The sequence below is a fragment of the Trachemys scripta genome, chromosome 9 (assembly GCF_013100865.1).
Source record: "Trachemys scripta elegans isolate TJP31775 chromosome 9, CAS_Tse_1.0, whole genome shotgun sequence".
NCBI classification, from domain to species: Eukaryota; Metazoa; Chordata; order Testudines; family Emydidae; genus Trachemys; species Trachemys scripta.
The window spans coordinates 63382777-63405671 of NC_048306.1; the positions used below are offsets into that span (position 1 = coordinate 63382777).

The window sequence follows — 22895 nt, forward strand, 5'->3', positions numbered from 1 at the left end:
CAGAGGGTGGCTCACCAATTTTTTTGGCCCGGCATTCACCAAGAGGTCCGGGAGTATTGCGCGTCTTGCCCAGAGTGCCAGCAGGCCGGATCGAAAGGTGTACCCCGAGCCCCATTAATACCCCTACCCATGGTCAGGGTACACTTTGAACGCATCGGAATGGACTTGGTTGGACCCTTAGAAAGAAGCAAGACAGGGAACCGATTTATTTTAGTAATCGTGGACTACGCGACACATTACCCCAAGACTGTTCCCCTCCAAGCAGCCCCGGCGCCGGTGATTGCCGCCGAACCCGTGAAGGTCTTCACTAGGGTTGGGATACCCGCGGAGCTCCTGACTGACCAGGGGACTAACGTATCCTCAAAACTGATAGCTGAGTCTGTATCCTGAATATACAGACAATCCGAATGTTGGTGTACCATCCACAAACAGACGGTCTAGTGGAGCGTTTTAATGGTACCCTGAAGTCCATGTTGAAGACAGGGCCGACTCCAGGGTTTTGGCCGCTTTAAAAAAAAAAAAAAAAAAAAAGCCCCGCGATCACGGTCGTGATCTGCAGTGGCAATTCGGCGGGAGGTTCGATCCGAGCCGGAGTGAGGGACCGTCGCTGGACGTGCCGCCCCTCTCCGGAGTGGCTGCCCCAAGCACCTGCTTGACAAGCTGGTGCCTGGAGACGGCCCTAGTTGCAGAAGTTCATGGAGGAAGACCCCAGCCATTGGGATACACTATTGCCAGCCCTGCTGTTCGCCATAAGGGAGGTACCCCAAGCATCGACTGGGTTCTCACCCTTCGAACTGTTGTATGGCAGGCAGCCCCGAGGAATCCTGGACCTCCTGAGCTAAAACTGGGAGGCACAGGAGTCGCGAGTACTTGGGACCACTCAGTATGTGCTACGCCTCCGAGAATGGCTCCAAGCCTTGGGAACTTTTGTCCGGGAGAATCTTCTGCGGGCCCAAGAGACACAGGAACAGGTATATAACAGAGGGGCTAAGGTACGGAGTTTTGACCCTGGGGACCGGGTGTTGCTCTTGTTGCCCTCGGCCGACTCAAAGCTCCTTGCCAAGTGGCAGGGGCCTTACGAGGTGATCCGACGGGTCGGGCCTGTAGATTATGAAGTCCGGTTACCCGGACGATGGAGGGACACTCGGACATACCACATGAATCTTTTGACAGCATGGAATCTTATTCACCATGCCATCGCCCCCAGACCCAGAACTGGGACCGCTAGCTGGAGAACCCCTAGACCCAAGGCCGACTACACTGGGGGCCGGCCTCACCACAGCACAGTGGGAACAAATATCACAGCTCATAAAGGATTTCCCCGATGTGCTATCAACCCGCCCGGGACGAACCAACCTTATGAGTCATCATATTGCGATGACGTCTGGCCAGAAGGTGAGGGACAACCATCGACCGCTGTCCCGGAAGATGTGGACCACAGAACGACAGGAATTGGATACGATGCTGGAGATGGGCGTGGTCGAGGAGTCGAAAAGTGAATGGCGCAGTCCAATTGTTCTGATCGCAAAACCCAACGGGACCCCCCGATTCTGTATCGATTTCCGGAAGGTGAATGCTATCTCACGGTTCGATGCGTACCCAATGCCACGGGTGGAAGAACTCCTAGAACGACTCGGGGGGAGCGAGGTATTTGTCAACCCTAGATTTAACCAAAGGATACTGGCAAATCCCCCTTACACCAAATTCCCGGGAAAAAACTGCCTTCCCAACACCATTTGGCCTCTTCCACTTTGTAACCATGCCGTTCGGGTTATATGGGGCCGCAGTGACTTTTCAGGGGCTGATGAATAAGCTCTTGCTACCTCACGACTGATACGCAGTGGCATATATAGACAACATTGTGGTCTACAGTAACAACTGGAAGGACACCTCACGGGGTCCTCCAGGCCCTCAGAGCAGCTGGACTCTCAGCCAACCCGGCGAAATGCCATCTTGGACAGGAAGAGGTGACCTACCTCGTGTACGTCATAGGGGGAGGGAAATTGCGCCCTCAAATCAATAAGGTGCAAGCCCTTATGGATACACCCACACCCAGAACAAAGAAGGAGGTGTGCCTGTTTCTGAGACTGGCTGTGTACTATCGCCGCTTTGTACCAAACTTCGCGTCCATAACAGCCCCCATGTCAGACCTGACGAAGAATTCTCAGCCGCGACAGGTACAGTGGTCCGATCCGTGTGGCAAGGCCTTCGGGATTCTGAAAGAATGGCTCACGCAGGAACCAGTCCTGCGGCACCCCGATTTTACAAAGGAGTTCATACTCCAAACGGACGCTTTGGAAGTAGGCTTAGGGGCCGTGCTTTCCCAAGAATGGGAGGGGGAGGAACACCCAGTACTGTATCTGAGACACAAGTTATTTTCTCGAATACGCTACTCAATGATAGAGAAAGAGCCCCTGGCCGTGAAATGGCCTATCGACCCCCTGCGCTATTATTTACTGCGGAACACCTTCAAATTGATCACTGACCATGCCCCCCTCAGGTGGATAAACAGCATGAAAGACGCAACCCCCCGAATCATGCGCTGGTACCTGTCACTCCAACCATATGACTTCCGCGTGTTTCATTGTCCGGGTAAGGCTCACGCTAACACGAATTTATTTTCTAGACAGGGAGAGGAGGATGGGGAGACGGACTGCCCCTGGGGGTCCTCTTAAGGTTGTGTGTGTGTGTGTGACAGGGTCGGCTTACCCCGCACTAGCCCAGATAGGGTTAAGCCCCAGGTGTTGACAGCAGAAGTCCCGCCTCCCTGGCAAGACTGGGCATGCTCCAAGTGCTCTAGTAGTATAAAGGGCTCATTCTGGGCGGGAGGCCGAACACAGGGGGAATCAACATCTCATGGGAAACCCCATCACAGACTCAGGTAGGAAGTGACCCAGGGAGAGTGCTGGAGTGGTACCTCCCACCCAGGGAAACTCAGCGTGTTTCGGCAGGACCCCCCCGCTGAGTCAGTGGCAAGCAGCTACGCCACTGTTAGGGCCCTGGGTCGGGGCCTGGTGGAGTCGGGTGTGCCCAGGCCCCCCTACCGGGGCAGCCACTCCCCCAACACTATAGACTCTGACTGCTAGGCCATGCTGCCCTGCACCAGAGGGTGGCGCTATAGACTCTGGCCACTAGGCCACGCTGCCCTGCACCAAAGGGAGTGCTATAGACTCTGGCTGCTAGGCCATGCTGCCTAGTGCTGAAGGGCTGCTTTATGGACTGTGACTGATAGGCCACGCTGCCCTGACCCCAGGAGCATGGACCGTCACAGTCTACATCTGACAAGTATACTAAACAAGGTAATGAAGAGAGGAGGAGCCGATTTCACTGGACAAAAGGTCAGCAGTAGAAAGAAAGGTGGTCAAAATGGATTTTGAGTAGAGCTGAATTAATTAATTAGGAAGGATAACTTTATCTGATTACCATCCTTTTCTGTTCAAGAGATAACTGTGGGTAAATCATGACTTCCTCATAGTTACGCATAATTAAAGAGTATCAGACAATTATTTTGGGGGCAGTCTGTACGGATTGACTGTGAACAGTTCTCTCTGAGTATTCAATATTAGTTTTGTGCTATTCAAGCTCCAATGGTTAGTTGTGGATCAGATAAATCACACGGAATTATTTTTTTAGTTTCCTGATTATTCATACCATACCGAAGATTGTGCACATTCAGGCATGTGTAACCCAAGATAATGAGGTTGGGCTTTATACATTTGTAGTCTTGCAGCAAACCTTGATAGATCCATCTTCAGGGACTGAACCCTGGATTTCTGAATCTAGACGCATGTGTCTCCATTGCATGAGCTGAATGACCACAAACATTAGCTTGCAAGGTGCAGCACACTCCTGACATGTAATGTGGTCCAATACCTAAAGGTGACAAATAGCCACACTGTGCAACATGAATTATACACACAAATTAAATCATTGTTTTTCAGAAATACACTGTGCTACTTTGAAGTTGACTGTCTGCAAGTACGGGTGACAATGAAACATATTCATATTAATATCCTGGAATATGAATGTAAGAGGAGTGTGATTATGGCCAAAGTGAATTTATTTTAAAATAAAAGTGAATGAGTGGAATGCTCTTGGGTTTCTTGTTTCAGTAGTTGATTGAAGGGATGCAATCTATAGAAATTTCTTCCATTGGCAGCTGCAAAATTTAGCTACCAGCCAAAGAGAGGACAGTATTTAATTGAGATGAAGAAATAAACTTCTCATCTGAGTAACTGGGAGATGGAGAGGAAACAGCCATGCACATTGAAACCTTGAAAGGGAGAATTTGTAAAAGTTTTATGAATAAACGTAACTTTTGTCGTGTCTGTAATCTTCATAGAGCCAGGAGGAAACTCTATCTTAGAAGTTGACGAATGGAGTACAAGGGGTTAGAATCCACAAGAAAGGTTTGGGGAAGGGGGGGGGGGAAGAGAGGCCCCATTTTGAGAACCTCACTCCTGGAGCAGATGTGGGTTTCTGGCCACCTTCCTCTATGCCTGGCCTGATCATTTTGTAGATCAGCTCTCTTAGTGCCTTATAAAGATGGCACAAGATTTGGTCCTTAGTGATCACAACTTTTAGTGGATTATTCTGTACTGGATATATATAGATATATATATACAGTATATATAATTCCCATTGACTTCACTGGGGTCTGGATTTCACCCTATAATTGTATGTAAACATACAAAAATAAGTTGCTATTAATGTAGCATATTAGAAGTAAAACATGGGATCGCTGACAGCAACAAAAAGTACCTACTTGGGTATCAGTACATCATAGTTCAGTGAACTGTATAACATGTGAAAGCAAGTATGCTGTGAGAGACTGTGACTAGCAGAATGAAATTGTTTCTGTTCACTTTGCCAGTACGTATAAAATGTGTTTGTGTGTGATAAGCCTCTTTCTAGAATTCAGGGAAATTGCACCATTCTGTCTTGATGTTAATTTAGTCACAGATTATTGTTTTCCTCATACCGAAAGAGGCATATGTTTTTGAAACACCAATAATGTAATCTAATTTTCTCTCAATCTAAAAGCCATAAAGGGTTAGTGGACTAATATGACAATGGACAAAATACCGAGTTATGCCAATTTTCAGGTGTTCTTTTCATCTCCTTTTATGTTTTTGTATTTGGGTTGACTTGCCTTGTTTCTAATTTAAATGTAATTTTAGTGTATTTGAAAACCACTAATATATACTAAAGTGAGAGTGCATGCAAGCTATTACAGAGTACCCCAATTATATTCCAGTCCTCTATTGGACTCCTGTCCTTTCTATGTCACAGATATATTTATATTGCTTTGTTTGAGGCTCTCCCTTATTCCCCCTAAAGAAACACTTAACATTGGTTATGTTTGCTTGGAATGTGCAATTGCAAGTTCAAACCAATTGTCTGTTTCAAAGTTGATTTCTGCAATATGCCAAGCCAGCCTTTCATATATAGCTCTGCAATGTAAAAAGTATCCTAATGTAAATGTATTGCAGGCTCCAGTACACGATCAGCTTGCTGGGGGATTTATAACTTATTGCTTATTCAGTAGCCTAATAAGGCATTAGAAAGACCGTCTTTCTTTCTTGTGCTCTGTAAGGTAGCAAGATAAGAAACCAGTTTGCTAGAGCGCAGACCTTCTTAAGGACTAGATTCAGAAAAGCCTCCGTTCTCAGGAAATCTTCTAAACACGAGCTTCAGTTTCATTGAGTTCAATGGGACTTCAAGCCCAAACTTAAAGTGCTTTCTTGAATTGGGGCCTAGAGGCCCAGTCCTGAAAGGTTCTGAACATCCTCGGTTTCTGTTGAATTCAGTGGGAGCTGAAGGCCCAATTAGCATTGGGTTCTAAGGGCCTAATCTGAAGCTCCTTGAAGTCAGTTCACAAACAGCCTTAAAGAGATGACCTGATAACGGGGGTTAGACTGTCTCAGATTAAAAACAACCCTTAGATGGGAGAACATACTGAGTGAGTAACTTTAAAGAAAAAAATATATGCCCTGTTGCAGCTACTTAAAAAAAAAAAAAAAAAAAAAAAGTAGAAAACCCAGAAAACTTGAAGTAAATCTAAACTTTTCACAGGTATGGAAATTAACAGTTAAGTCACCTAGACAATATTAACTCTGCCCCTGTATCAGTGCCAGCCTTTAATCCTCACTTCTGTGTTCCTTTGATGCCTGGCTTGTAGGGTGCTATTTTAGATCAAGCACACTTTCCAAGGGCTTTATGAAATCTGCAGTCATCTTACATTTGGAAATACCATTATACTGTACTGTTGCGGATGTGTTCATCCGTTTTTCATAGTTTAAAATGTTTGCTTCTTTTAAGTTTTTAACTCAACTCTTAATTCCCAGGATTTTAATAGTTTTTATTTCTTTTCTTTTTAATGGCAATGTTTTTTTTTAAATCTTTAGCTGACTGACCTTTAATTAACTCCATTTCAGCAAAGGGTTTTTTGTCTGGGAATTTCACACCTTCTGACATGTATTAGGAGGTAGATAGCAAGATGCCATGTGAAGCTGCTAAGCACCATATGGCACAAAGGAAATGGGGGACAGGAAGCTCTGCAGAGAACAGGCTCATGGGATCCTGTAGCACAATGGTTTTCAACCAGGGGTCGAAGGCCCCCTAGGGGGCCGTGAGCAAGTTTCAGGGGGTCCACCAAGCAGGGCCCGCATTAGACTCACTGGGGCCCTCGGCAGAAAGCCAAAGCCCCACTGCCTGGGGCTGAAGCCAAGGGTTCTGACCCTACCATCTAGGGTTGAAGCCGAAGCCTGAGCAACTTAGCTTCACGGGGGGGCCCTGTGGCATGGGGCCCCAGGCAATTGCCCTGCTTCCTATCCCCTAACGCCAGCCTTGGCTTTTATATACAGAAAACGAGTTTTTGTGACACAGCTGGGCCATAGAGTTTTTATAGCATGTTGCGGGGGGAGGGGGCTCAGAAAGAAAAAGGTTGAGAACCCCTGCTGTAGCATGTAGGAGCCCTGCGTGGCTTCTGGCTTCCAAGGCATCTCCCATCCGCATCTCCCAGTCTTCCTCTGTTTCCCTGATTCCATGCTTTTATTCCTGCTCCAAACCTGACCTTTAAGTCCATAGATCCCTTTATGGTCCTTAATAGGACAGCAGAAAGTATTGGCCTGCTGAATACTCTACTGAGGCTCATAGCAGTTCTTGCAGACTTTACAAAAGAGTGGATGCTCTTGCTTTTACTCTGGTGTTTTGCATGTTGAATGCACTTTCAGTGGACAACAGAGGGTGAAACATTTTTGGAAGAGGGTTTAATGGAATTCAAAGGCTTGTAATCACGAACCTTGCAGGTACAGAGTGCAGTGTTAATGGTGCATACAATTTTTAATGAATCAGCCCCTAAGTATAATTAACGAAAAAGATTAATGTTCTTATCCTAGGTGCTGCAAATTATTTGCATTGCATTTTTATGTTGATGGTTAATAAAGTAATAGAAGGGAGGGCAAGAAAAATATTGAGTGTGGCTATAATTCTTCTGTGGCTTAATTGAATACAGGTATGAATTCAGAAATTCTACTATGGATTTCACTGCTGCCCAGTTATATTTTCCTATTAAAGGAATAATCTTCATGGCTATGCATGTAATTTTATTAGAAATGTTTTCATAGGAGGCCTTCCGTAAAGAAAGGATTGAAAATATAAACTGCCTTATTTTCTAGACTTTAAAAATTATTATAATTGGTGCATGGTAGAACCTAATACAACTCTACCCAGATATAACGCGACCCGATATAACACGAATTCGACTATAATGTGGTAAAGCAGTGCTCCAGGGGGGTGGGGCTGTGCACTCTGGAAGATCAAAGCAAGTTCGATATAACACGGTTTCACCTATAACGTGGTAAGATTTCTTTTGTTCCCATGGACAGCATTATTTCGGGATAGTGGTATATATTAAAAGTTGGAAAATGGTTGTCTTTCTGACCCTTTTTTTTTAACCTGTTGATAAACTTCCATCTAATCACACTATTTTGCTGGAATTCTTCATGCACTGAACATTCTTTTCATTGAAAGTTTGAACAAAATTCCATCTGCTATTTTTGGAGACTGAAGGCTAAAAATATTTTTTTTTCTCTCTGCCTCCTTCACTGCAGTGTTAATTTTAAACATTCATTGAGGACATTGAAATGTGAATATTACGGAACACAGGCATTTGTTCCTTTTTTCCTCTTTAATTAAAAACACAACAGTATCAATGTTAAAATCACAAGGACTCTGAAAATTCAGATGTTAAGATTCTAACAGCAACACAAGCTCAGAAAGATTGCAGATTTCTTCTATTAATTTCCAATTTTTCTCTGTTTTAAATGTATATGTCAGTATATTACTGTAGGTCATAAAGTATATAGCATAAAGTATAAAAGTATAATGCAGCTAATTAAAACTGCCTTTGGAAACTTTTTTTAGTTTGACTTTATGATTTGAATGGTGCAGCCCTAATGACTGCACCACACCTCTGGGGAAGCGGGGGGAGGCAGGATTTGGCTGTCTGGCTGAATAAAGAAAATAGCGCTTTATGGTGGGGGGAGAGAGAAAGAGGCAAAGTGCTGCAAAAGGGGATAAGGGGCAACACTGACTTATCCCCCGGAATCCAGGTGGGTGGAAGGGCTTAAAAGGGGCAGCCTGTGCAGTGAAGCCTCCGTTCACACAGAGCAGGCTGAGGCAGCACCCATCGTCCCCCCTTTAGGTGGTGAAATACCAGGTTTGACCAAGACCTGCTGTGGGTATTGCACTAGCCGCCTCTTTTTAGGGGAGCTGGGAAGGAATTTTTCCCTTCTGACCAGATGGCTTAGGTGGAGTTGGGTTTTTTCGCCTTCCCCACAGTAGGTTCAGGGAAGGCTTTGTTCATGCGTGGCATGAAGGGAGGTAGGCTATATGTCATAACTCTTTATATAAGTGGGGTGGATGTCCAGTGCAGGTACTCCATAGGGAAGGGACACAGTGACCAGATAAATGACTTGGTAAAGAACTTAAAAAGAAGATGTTGATTAAAGGAATGGAACAGGGTAGTGGGGGGAGTGCGTGGGTCTCCTATGATTGGCACGGCAGGAAGCCAGCCCCCCCTTTCTTATAGTCCACCTTAACCCTCCTATGAGGGAGGGCAGATGGTAAGGTCCCACCAATGAGTTGGCTGGTGGACCTGGATGGAAAAAGATGGGGGACCTGGCAGAAGTCCCCTGAGAAGTTATTGAAAGAACCTGGGGGTTACTTTTATCTGCCGGGTAGTCCAAGACATCTAATAATAAAGTTGTGGTCTGGTTAAAACCATATGTAATGTCTCCTGTCCTTGTTTCGGTATAGCTGGACAATGTTACATCAACATAGTCAGTGCATTCATAAGCTGACATGGGTCAAAACCAAAATCTCAAGTCTGAGAGTTTACATTCAAACCTCTGGCTCTGAACTCTCCTGTACAATTTAGGGTCTGGATTAAATTCAAGACACTGAAGGGGCCTGCTTTTAGCATGTGTTTTGTATGTGTGCCAGGATGGCAGGACTCACAAGGAACATCAGCTGATCCCACAGGATTTCTGTCACTTTCTGCCAAAATCTCCTGGGACCAGCTCACGAAACTTCAATGGAGTCAAACCTGCTTAGCCTCAAACATAATCTCTGCACCCAAAACCTAAACATAATCTGGTTCTGAAACACCTTGTGCTCAGAGTATCTCCAGCAAGTTTACACAGTTAATTGTAGTATCTATAGTTATAAATGAATATTTTAATAATGCAGTACTCTTCCCCCCATCTTTAGTTTTATCCCTTTTGCTCTCTATTTGTAGCACATCCTACCTTTCATTAATGTTTACAACCCCCAGCTAGTACTGCCTATGATAGTAGGAACATAACCACAGTACCAGTAAATGATTTGTGCTCTTCTATAATGTAGAGAATTGCCTACCCCTCAGACATCTGGAGTCCTGGATGGAGCACAACAAGGAAATGACTTTTTCTAAGATTTTACTGCTGTCTTTGGAACAGTGCAGTGCTGGAGTTTTGACTCCTTATTATAGTTGTCTGAAAAATTTGTCTGTAGTCTTCTTAAGATGATGCTTTTGATGGTAGTCATTCACCTCCAAATGTGTTTTTTGGGTAGGTTGTAGAAGGAATTCTGTTAAAAAGCCTCTTTCTGAATCTTGCTAGTAGTTTAACTTCATTTTAGAAGAAGCAATTTCCATGTATCTTTCATATTAAGAGGCAATACTGTCAGAACATAAGAACAACCTTACTGGGTCATACATAGGCTCTCCTAGTAGAGTACTTAGAGGCCCCTTACCAGCGAGATACTATCTGCTTGACCAATCACCCATTCATATTTATGTATAGTTTATAGTCTCCTTGATTAATAGGTTAGCTAGATAGCACGAGGCTACAGAAACTCATAAAAAGTCTGGAGGAAAATGTGATTTAATTGCTTGTCAGAGTAGATACAATAAAATCCACTATATATGCAATACTATAATATACACTAAACTTGAAATTTGCAGATGCCATCTTAAAAGCACACTATCCACTCAACTCAAAGGCAGATAAGATATGGTAGCTGTGCTTTTGAAAGTGTTGCTTGTGTTTGTTTTTTTCATTTTATTCCAATGGTGCTGTAATTAACTTTATCAGTAAATATGTCGGAAGGAGTACTAAGGCACACTAGTTTTGACATGAATGAACTTGTTCAAACTATTTTATACATAAAGGTTCCCAATCTCATAACATAAAAAGATGTATTTAAATTAATTGTTGGATTATATAATGCATCACATTTATTTTTTATTTAGTGGATTGTTTTTTTTTTCTTGTAATACTAGTGGGCTCTTTCAGGCATATGTTTTTCTCTGAAAATTAAGTAGTAGCATTAACTAAGATTACTACTTATTCTTGCACCAAATTGGATTCTTCTGCTGTTTTAGATGGTAAGACTTTTTAATAGAATTTCATTTAATAGAAGAAACTTGCACTGTTGGGAAGACTCTCAAAGCCCTGTTCTGTTTGGTGTCGCAGAACTCTAGATATTGTGGTAAATCTGTAAATGGGATGAGACCTACATTGGAAAAGAAATCTTCTTTTGTTTGTAGTTTAAACTCACATTATTTATCCAAGATGGGTCAGAAGGATCCAATCTAGAAAATATGACACAGGGAAACTAGAGGATAAAAGGAAATGTTGTTTAAAGTTCACATAAAAAACATGATTTAGAACACATGCTATAATTGCTGAGAGGGAATAGGAGGCAGATGACTTATTTTGGAGATTTTTGTTTAAAATATATTAATATTATTAAAGTAAAAGAAAATGTAGCATGAAATGAAGATGAGAAACATTGTATACTTAGAAGATAAGGGCGACTGGAAGAAAAGAAAATGTATAATTAAATATATGCATTTCACAAGGCTTGAAATGAAAATCTGTTCATTGTTCAAAAAAAAAATCCCATTTCTACAAGGATGCTGTGTATGAATGGGAGACTATCAAAGATGTCTGAAATGTGTACATTATGTTGGGGATAGTATTGTTCTGATATCCTGAAACTGATTTTTCCATATTAGAGAATAAATGTATTCACTGATCACAAATTAAGAAAAAATATATTATTTAAATACCACATATTATGAAGGTGTATTGGAGTATATGTTCACTACTGAATGAGACATCTTTGCCTACAAAAGAGAAAAAAGCTACACTCGGGTACCAACTTGTAATTCCAATATTATGTATTCCATATTCTAAAACTAGAATTGCAGAAATAGTAGAAAAGACTTGCCTGTTTTTAGTTATAGGGAACTGTTTTAGAAGTATAGGTCTTCTGCTACTGAAGAATAATTTTGCTCTAAAATAGCTAGATTAAATAATTTATTTTCAGATTCATAAAAGGCATATTATCTGAAGCTTTTAGAATGCTTTTAAAAAGATGCACATTGTAAACTGCCTACAAATAATTTTGAAGTAGTATTTTTGTTTTGTCCCTTGGCTTTCCTTCTCTCTCCCCCACCCAGTCCCAACTTTTGGGCTAAGTTGTACTAATTGCTCCTGATGGAAGTCAGGGTGTTGTAGAAGTTATATAGAGTACAAGACCACTTTTTTGGGGAAGTGTGGGTGATAAGACCATGGTCAACCATTGACCACTGTCAATACTGGCACATATCAGGGGAAAAGTGAAAGGCTATAGATTTCCAATCACTTGAGTAATCAACTAATTCTAGGACAATTTGTGCTCAAACCTATGGTTAGAAGAGCTGAAAGAGAAGATTTATTTTATGGTAACTCAGACAGCAATTTAACAACAACAAAATTATCCAGACCGGGTGGTTTTCTACGTAAGACACGAAATGAGCTGGCTTGGGTACACACATTCTCAGAAAAGTGTACTGTGCAGAGATTTCATTTTTCATGTGAACTCCCACTTAGTGGTTGGTTATTGATAGATTTTATCTGCTGTCAATCAAAAAGCATCTCCTTTTTTTTGTATAGTGCCTATGGAGAGGTGCCCCCAATGCCAATCAAGACCTTTGGATACTATCATAATAATTAATATGTATGGATGTATGTGTTCAGGATTTTCACAAATTCAGATAAAAATACAGTATAATTCCAGTATCCTACATATTGGAGTCCAAATGTGTAGTACACAGATAATAAAGATCTCACCTCTCACATTGCAACCCCTACAGGCCTGTTGTTAGTGATCAAAAAAATCCATTATTTGCACAATTCTAGTGGAAAGGCTTATGGTGGTGATGTGCCTCAGGCCTTCTTTATTGTACTTACAGTGCTAATCTTTTTAAAACGTTGATGATACATTAACTAAGAAGCAGTGCTCATGAACTCATTCAATTTTGTGTGATGTTGCTGACTTTAAAGCAACAAGGCATATAGTTTTTCTAACTGAGCAAAACAAAATTTTAAGTTAATACATTAAAAACAATGAAAAATGAGATTGTAACTATGAAGCCTTTCTAATGAATGTGTCAGCAGGAACAATCGTTAGCAGACCATAATGTTTTCAAGAAGTGGACTGTTGACAGCTTATTTTTAATACTATAAGGATTGCTGATCTGCTCAGATCATCCATAGAGTTTGACTGTACCCCCGCTTGGAAGAATGTACCCTTTTTGGCACTGTTTCTAGCACCCCTCTGGATTTATCTGTTAGAATGTGGATCCATGTGGAGGGAGGTGACAAGTGGTGGGTGAAAAGTAGACAGGTCCAGGGGGTTAGGTGATCATAATCTAATTGCATATCATCACCCTGCCCCCCCTTCATATTTTGAGATAATCTTTTATGGGGATGTGGTTCGTTGTGTCAGCCAGACCCCAAAGCTGGTGTGGAGGCATGGGTGCCCCAGCTTCCTGTGTACCCTACACGTTTTGTGGACCAGCACCTATTCTATGTAACAGTGCAGGTATCTAAAACTGACTCTCTTGATTTGAAGGAAATATATTAGGGCAACCTCCCCAGATACTTGTTCCTTCCTGTGTGTTTTACCATAGGACAAGGCATTTAGGACCTGTGTTATTTGTAAAATTAGGGATTTTATTATTATTATTATTTTATTTTGGTGGCAGATTTATTGTAAATGATCCCGTTTGGTCCTATTTGTGTTTGCTTTACAAGTCAACCCTAGATTTTGGTTGAAGGCATTTCTGTTAGCCCACCAGATGTTCTCACCAATATCTGGTACACAAATAAATAATATGTTTGAAAAGTAACTTGTACCAGAACTTGCAAAGTCCAATGATGAAAATATGTTGTTCCTTGTTGCTTGGGAAATATCTTCTAATAGTTATTAATTTATTTGAGTTCCACTGTAAGTCTGCTGTAGAAGCTCCCAAAACAGAACATTCAGATTTTGGTTTAGGAGGCTATATTTGTAGGCAAAAGTTATTAGTAACATTTCTTTTAGATATTAAAAAGCAAAAGTGAATGACCATTATCTTCTTTATACCAAATAGTGGAGAAGAAAGTGTGTGGTGGTGAACCTCCTGACTCCCAGTCAGATACTTCATGTTGTCTTCCCACCTTAGTGATAAGCTTCCAGTGGGATCAGAATGTGAAATGCTTAATAACAGTTGGGGCCCAGATGTTCAGAAAGACCTCTGCACCCATATAGCCATCTAAATGAGGGCCAGATTTTCAAAAGTCCTAGAGCTGGTTTGAAAAAAGAAAATTTGTCATAATGAAAAACTTCAACATTTGTGTTTTGGTCTGAGTGTGAGTGAAGCCTCAAAAATCTTTAAAATTGCCCACAAAAAGGAATTTTCAAAAAAATCTAGGCACCCAGGCTAGTTGTGGGTTGCTGCCTGCCTAGTTTCGATTGGAAGGTTTAACAAATTGACGCATTCCTGTGGAACGTTTAGATTCTATCAAATCAGCATTTTCCAACTGGAAAAGCTGTTCCATCAGAAAATCTTTGACTGGATGTACTTAGCATCCAGGAGTTCTCATTGTGTCAGGTACAGCCAGGGTTGACCTGTATTGAAAATCTGGCAATTTTTCTTCATACCTAAACTGGAGCTGTGCCCAACTGAAAACCTGGACCATAATGTTCCTAGTTGTTTGTTTCCTCACCAGTAAACTGGATATGATATCTACAGTACATGGGTTGTATGACATAAAGTGGTTATGTATTAATAGTGTTAATATCGTAATGAGTGACATACGACAGTACTGTTTCTTTTTAAAAATATACTAAATGAACTGGCTGAGAAATGTATCAAATGAGTTAAATACATTCTTTATTTTGTTTTCTAGTGAACAAACACAAACCATGGATAGAAACTTCCTATCATGGAGTCATTACTGAAAACAATGATACTGTCATTTTGGATCCTCCTCTGGTTGCTTTGGATAAGGATGCTCCTGTTCCCTTTGCAGGTAGGAAAACACACACACAATGTGATTTGTGATTGCTGAATGCATGATAACTTACTAGAGAACAGCTGCAAGCAGTTTGTGTGCAGCACAATGATAGTATCCTCTAAGTGATACTAATACCACCAAAGGTTCGATTGTCTGTCTGTCGGATTTGCATATTGGGCCCATAGACCTTGAAATGACATGTTTCAGAATGAATGTCTGCTAATTTGTTGTGGAGGCAGGAGACATTATACATGGTGCATTGTAGTAAGCTTGTACAGCCAACGTTCATTTTTTTTAATGAAAACATGGGGAGATATGTAAGGAAACCTGATTTGATAACATTAATTACCATTCTGTTTGCCTAAACAAATCCTATATAACTAAACTATTTTACTGGTACAGCTGTGGAGTAAACTATGTAAGTAGTATTCAAAGACACTTGCATACTATGTAATGATGCTAGTACTTCATAACAGTCAGAACCAAGAGAGGAAATTTAATGGAGATTTCTGATAAGATTACTTTATGATAGATGTAGGCAATATTGAGGATTTTTCCCATATAAAGTCTTTTTTCCCCGTACACTTAGTCTGTCACATTTTGAGCTACTTGAGCAGAAAAATAACAGATAAGCTCCTTGAAGTGCAAAAGAGCTAAAGTGGTTGTTGCATTTAAAAAAAATAAAAAACTTGCAAAAAGAATAATAAAAAATAATGGTGATGTAGCGATCATGAAAAGAATGCATGCATTGTATATGAGATTGAACTGTTTTCCACTGTGTCAGCCTGGGTGCACATGGGCAAGCATTATCCTGAAGTATAGGTCCATGTTCACTTAAATAACAACTCTCAATCCTTGACTTCCGATATGACAGTACTTAAGTCACGATAAACCATTTTCCCCCCATGATTGTGCTGTTATGCTACTTTATGCTCTGCTCCTGCAAAATGAGGATTCTCAAATATTTTCACAGTGTGAACCTCATTTTAATAGAGAGATTGTCTTATGGACCAGCACCCTTCTCATCCACAATTGCAGATATTACCTCCTGTCCCTTAAGCAACCATATAGCAATTGGCAATTACAGGAACAGAAGTATATAAATGTAGTCCATCTGAGCCGTCTTTATTTTCAGCTGCTACATGATATTAGAGAGATCCAGTACCACCTGTCCAGCCAGGCCTCCGTAGACTGCCAGCACGTGGTCCCTGGGACACAGATTGGGAACCAGTGCTTGCAAAGTGATTCATGTGGATGGACTCTTATGCTAACATGGATCTCTTTGCAGAATTAGGAAATTAGTTTGCTTCTTTGAGGCTGCCTCTCTTTAGGAGATACTCACTGTCATAAGACTCAGGGAATTTGTCCTACAAAGATGCTTTTAGGACTAATTGCCTGTGAATGAAGTGCCTATTCTTTTTATCACAAGAATGTTTTGTTCTAAACAAGCAACTTGTATTTTAAGTATTTGTCAATGACTCCTTAAAAACCAGAAAAATATACCCTATGTGATTAACAGTTACTTTATGTGTGGTGTGTTTGAGCATCACTCGTTTTGTATGGTATTACCTTCCTCTGCAAAATTAGATATCTTTTCACAGATGTGCAATTAATTCTTCTAGTCATACATTAAAAGTGATAATACAGTCTAATGTGCAGTTGCATTAATTAAAAAAAACACATCTTTCACCATCTACTTGTACAGTTATTTGAAACAAGATAGAAATATTAGTTACACATACTGTTCTCATTTATATGTTATTAACCCCTTGCTGACTGATATTTAGTTTAATTCCTTGCTCAAAACTCCATAATGCTCATGGTTTGTTTGGTTTTCTAAGGGATCAATCAATGTCCGTGTCTTAATTATAATATTTTTCTCTTGCCATTTATGACAGTCCTCTGGAAGATTGGATTTGAGATCTTTCTCTCTCACGCAGACAGACTTATTTGTTTTGATAAAGTTGCTCATGAGTCCTGGGTGTTTACATTGATTTTTTAAAAATGTGTTTAATGTATTCATTCAATTTATTTGTCTTATTTCATTTTGTATCCCTGGCATGTACTATATTTTATGTGTTATGTAAGAGGTGAACACGAGAAAAACAATATGCAGGTTTTTGCGCCAATACCTTGCCAGTTTCACTTTTAAGTTCATGCCCAGTTAATATTGTATATGTGGCACTAGTTCAAATAGCCTTGTAACAGATATGCTTTCTAGTCTATCCAAAACTCTACATTCCTTGTTGAGCTGTACTCTTAATTTCCTTTTATTTTCAAAGAATAAGAGCCTAGATTCCACTGAAGTTTGAATAACCAAAATATTTAATTCCCTGTATTGGTTGCCTAGTATTCACTTTGTCTACAATTCCATAACTAAAAGCAAACCGAAACAACTAACTTTGTGGTATTCTGAATCCAGTTTCACTGGTTCTGTAAATCATGACAGAGACATTTCCTTACACTTATCTAGAAAATTTCTGCTTTAATATCCCAGAAGTTTGTTTGATTTATTTGCCCATTTTGTGAGACCGTAGGCTGGTGGAAGGGCATTTCCAATAGTTAATGGAATTGATTCTAGAGTTACCGTCATCCAAAACTTTTTCCTCAAAACATTGGCTAAACAGAGTTTAAATCAGGGGTCGGCAACATTCGGCACGCGGCTCGCCAGGATAAGCACCCTAGCGGGCCGGGCCAGTTTATTTACCTGCTGACACGGCAGATTCGGCCGATTGCGGCCCTCACTGACCGCGGTTCACCGTCCCGGGCCAATGGGGGCGGCGGGAAGCGGTGCGGGCCGAGGGATGTGCTGGACGTGGCTTCCTGCTGCACCCATTGGCCCGGGATGGCGAACCGCGGCCAGTGGGGGCTGCGATCGGCCAAACCTGCCGCGTCAGCAGGTAAATAAACTGGCCCGGCCCGCTAGGGTGCTTACCATGGCGAGCCGCGTGCTGAATGTTGCCGACCCCTGGTTTAAATCATCTGATCTTCATAGCGTATTACACAGCCTGTTGGCTCACCTGTGAGAGGAAGATGAATGGGGAGTTTGACATTGTATCATTTAGAATTTTATTTTATAATTTGCATTTTGTACAAGAGCGTAGAGTGAGTTTTGGAAGGTGCAAATTGAAAGTATACAATAAGCAGATACTACTGAGCACTATACTGAAGTTTTAGAGTATTATCCATCACTATCCTTATATGCTCCTTCTATCCAGTGTTTTGCACTGTACAGATATTAATACTAAGTTTTAATTGTATATATTTGTTCATTTGCCCTTGCCTTTTTCTACAGTTATTTGGAGAAGCCACTTACCTACAGTTGCTACACCTCAGATCTATTTTCAATTACATCACGCTCCTCCTTTTTTATTGATTTAGTTGTGAGCCAACTGTGTGCTAATCTGAGTGCAAAATACTTCTAACTCTTCTACTGATGTAAATAAATGAGTCAGATCTATCCTGGTATTGATTCTTGTGGTAGTCCACTGCTCTCTTACCAACAAACTATTGCCATTCACAAATCAGGCCTGTATCCGCCTAAATAGCTTGCCTCATTTCTTACAATTACAATTTATCGATTTATTGTATTTACGTGGGTATATCAAAAGATTTCCTGAAGTCCAGTTAAATTATGTTTATGGCTTTTTTAAAAGATGTGTTAGGTATGGAATTTCCCATTTGTGAATTTATCCTTCTGTCTTCAATCATATCAGAGCTTTTGAGGTCCTACATTCCATTCCCATATCTTCCCCTATTGCTGCAGCCCACTTGTAGATTTTTATAGTTTTCTGGGATCTTTTCTTCAAAAGCTCTAAGATAATATAGTCCAGATTCAGGAAAGCATCCCTACTGAGGAGATTGACTCTGTGCTGCGCTAGAAGCATTGCTAAAATTAAATATGTGCTTTCCTGAATCGGGGCCATAGCTGTTGCACTAGCTTTCTCATAGTTCATTCTAGTGCATCAGTTTTCAAATAGCTTTTAAGAGCTAAGCATTTATTCTTTTAAAAGTGTGTGTGCAGATATGTATTTATATATGAATATGTGTGTGTGTGTATATAGGGTGCATGGATGGATGGATGCTAGTTATGGGTATATCTTTCTTGCTTTTCAGAATTCTGGCTGGCATAAATCCCATATATCTCTAGTAACTTATATACTTACAAAACAAAACACCTCCCCCCAACATTGTGTTTCAATGAACTAGTTAAAATATCAGAGACAACAACATAGTTACCCAGTTGTCTGTTATGTGGGCTATGCAAGTGTACGGTGTCCTTCACTACTCACTTTCTTGCTTTTAAGAATTTGGGTTTCCTCAGAGGGTTTCATACCTATCCCATAAAATTGGTTTAGGAAGCAAAGCCCTTTTTGCTTTGGGAATTTTTCCATTTTTGCTTTCTACAGTTTTCAGAGTTTCTTCTATGTATGTAAATGGGCCAGATTCTCACTCCTTTCTCCAACCCCTTTGCACTGCCCACCTGAGAATCCCCCTGGTGGGGGAGGAGGTCTCAGTTGGCATCAGGTTGGTGAAGCCAGGTCCTATGCCAATCCCCCACTTCTGACACACCCCAGTGGAAAAGGGGCAGATCATGGTAAGGTGCGGTGGGAACAGATCTTTGCCAGTTTTCACTAGGGTGTGATCCTTTGGGAAACATACACAGGCAATGTAAGTTAGAGCAGCCTTTATGAGTTCACTTACACTGGAGCTCACTTACATTGGGTGAGAGCAGGTTCAGAGATCAGAGCAAGTCCAGTGGTGCTTATTGGCTGTAAATATGCCAGATTCAGCTGGGGCAGAAATCTTCAGTGCAGGTGCAGTGTAGGGCTGTCACACAGCTCCTGGAATGGGGGATGGGGTGGAGGAAGGCGTGTCTGCAGTACTGAGCACTATGGGAATTATTGGTCTACTTGAGGATGCAGAGGAGCATGGATCAGGCGGCTGTAAATTAGATCAGCTCTGACTTATACAGGGACACATTGGTCCCTGCAGCCAAAAGCTGGGTGGTACAAAGGTGGCTTGAATCACCGCTGTTCCTCCATCCGCTCTGGGCTAAGCTTTCTGTGGGGCACAGCAAAGAACTTTTCTCCTGCTTCTTCTCTGCAGCAAAGCACACAATGGTAGAGCTAAGCTGCTATTGACACATTGGCTATTTAATTTGGGATTAGTGCTATGAAGAACAACTTTCTATTGGTTGGTCATAAATATCTGGCTATAGAGTTCTGTCCATATTCAGACTTTCTAGCTTCTTAAACATCAGCAGTGGCATAGTCTTTACTTCCTTCAGGATTTCTGCCTCTTTTCTTGGGAACTTTAATGTTGTTTCTGGCATCTGTTTCTTTTTCTCTTTTGAGAACAATGAGGCAAATGTTTTATTCATGATGTTAACTCCTTCTGTTGATGCATAAATCACATGAATTTCAGAGTCTTTCTTATGATGTGGTCACAAGTAAATATGTTTGCAGTATTCTGAAAATCTCTCCTTTCTTTCAGCATTGGGTGATAGTAAAAGCTGGTGCCTAGAAGTAATGTTACTAAGGTGGGCCGATGGGATGGGATGGGGGTAGATCATGGGTACTATTCAGAGTTGTCAGTTCTCATGATTTTATCACAAGACTTGCAATATTTGGGGGTTTTCTTAAAGCCCCAATTTCCATGTGAGAATATTGGCTTTTCATTTTTACAGAATGAACATTTCTGGCCCTCATGATTGTGGAGAAAAAACGCTTGAAAATGCGGCTACTAAAGGCTCAGGTGCAAGAAGGAAAATTAAAAGATCCCAAATGTATTATTTTTTTAAAATCTCAATATTATTTTAAGTCAAATCATATGATTTTTGGAGCCCAACTCATGTTTTTTGCATGCTTGTGGCTGGTGATACTGTACCCTACAAATTTACACTGAGCATGCTCCTAATGCATATCTGTGCCTGGAAGTTTCTAGAATAACTGTGTGTATCTCAGGCACAACCAAGCTCTTAAACGTTAACTTCCGTGGCTCTCTGGTTACAGCCTGGTGTGATTTCTTTCGCTACACAGCATGCATTGTGCTAACGTTGTCACACCATCTTTGAATCTATATGGAGACATGAACTGTCATCTCAGGGTAGGTTATTGTCCACTGTCCCCCCCACCTTGGTTAATGTTTTATTTTTAAAAAAATTTCCACCCCCCCAAAAAAAATACTTTAATGACATGCCTTCAGGGAAAACCATTGAGTTGAAAAAGGGATTCTTCCCAAAAAGCCACATAGTTCTAAATTAGAGTTGCCTTGGCCTGAAGATTGGCAGTAGAACACAATCAGCTGTTGCACACAAGATACGTGATGAGGGATGACCTCAGGGATCAGGTTTTCTAGCAGTAAGGTTAGTCATAGCACAGAGTCACTCTGGCCGCAGATAGGGAGAGCTCAACTGAATCAATATGACAGTAACTTATCTAGATATTTTTTTTAAATGTACAAAACTGTGCAATATTTTTGAGGGGGTGTTGTTTGTTTTGTTTGTTACTTTGGGAAGTAAGGGGAGGAGGCCTTATTTTATCCTTATAGTTTGGCTGCATTTTCCAGCAGAATTTACTGCTGAGCATCATGTCCCCACTGAAGAGAATGCTGGAGTGTTATACTGAGTAGGAGCTTGGTTGTCTGTGGTGTTTCTAGCTATTGCAGAACTGAAGAAGAAAAAAGATAACATTTAGTCCAGGATAGAGGGGAATATTCTTCTTTTCCTTGAAGCATTCAGAACGTAGAGTCTGATTCACTACTACGTTTTTCTGCTGGTGGACTTCCACTGAACTCAATGATGCTACACTGAGGTAAAATTGGAGGAATGCTGTAGTGAATCAGGGCCGTTAACTCTGAAATTTCTCTGGCTTTATCAATGGGTTTGTAGGTCACCTGTTTAAAAATGGTCATTTTGGTTTTCAAATGCTTGCCCTCTTGGCACCACACACATATGTGCTCCATGTGTGTACGTCTTCACCTAAGTAGTACTATATAGTTCACTGCTTGCAAATCAGATTTCCTTTGCAAATGAAATCCTAATCTCCGACTGACTTTACCATTTTACCTGGACCTTAAAAAGGAAAGGTAGACAATGAAATAAAAATGTATGGTTGGTTGATCATTCACATACACTTTCACCCTCTCAAGCAAATAATTGACATTTTCACAGTTAATAGGAAAATTCTTATTCCCAAGTGTACCCTGACAAATCCAGCTGTAGTAGCCCACTTGATCCATGGCTTGAACACAAAGCTCCATTTTTCTGTAGGACTCTTCTGAGCTGTTCACAGACTTTCAAAAAGTGTAGCATTCCTGGTAGTGATGGTTTATCAACTGGTAAACAGAGCTCAGCAGTAACAGAGCACAATTTTTATTTTTTTACTTCTTAACATAAAAAACATGGATGTTATTCTTCAAATTGAGACTCTGAATAATCTCTTTTTACCTTTCACTGGCAGTAAGGCATAAAACATGCTGTCAGATTTATGGTGCTCAGAATATATTGGTTTTAAATATTTTAACCTTATAGTAAAGCATGACCAAAAGTTTGAACCTTAAATTAAGTATTGAAGGTGTTTGTAACAAATCACCTGCTGAATAGCTTTTATTTTAGAAGTTTTTAGTATAGCATAATTGTTTAAGACATTTAGGGCATATCTACACTTGCCATTTAAAGCGCAAAAAGTCCCTTTTCACACAAAAACCGCAGGAGCGTCTACACTTGCACTCAGAAGTTTCACCGCAAACAGAAAACCACCTCCACGAGAGGTGTATAGTTCTTACTGGTGATACTTTTACGGTGATGTGCAAGTGAAGACATGTTCTTCCTGTTTACACAGCTTTTAGCCTCTGGAGGATATCTCACAGTGCCTAGGTGACCACTCTGGCCAGCTGAGCAAACGATCACCTGCTTGGAGCAACGCTCAGCTACTGGAGCTGATCAGTGCCTGGGGAAAGGAGGCTGTGGAGGGACCCAGGATGCCCCATGATCATCCCCCCCCCTCCCACTCCCCCAAG

General features: G+C 41.1%; 1 protein-coding gene across 2 annotated transcripts in view; it reads left to right on the plus strand.

Moving 5' to 3' along the window:
• CLSTN2 (calsyntenin 2) overlaps positions 1–22895 on the plus strand; it is a 674371-nt gene that overhangs the window by 298598 nt on the left and 352878 nt on the right. For both annotated transcript variants that reach the window (XM_034781547.1, XM_034781546.1), the window contains exon 2: positions 14766–14888. In XM_034781547.1, coding sequence (XP_034637438.1) covers positions 14766–14888 — 123 coding nt within the window. The remainder of the gene's footprint in view (positions 1–14765; positions 14889–22895) is intronic.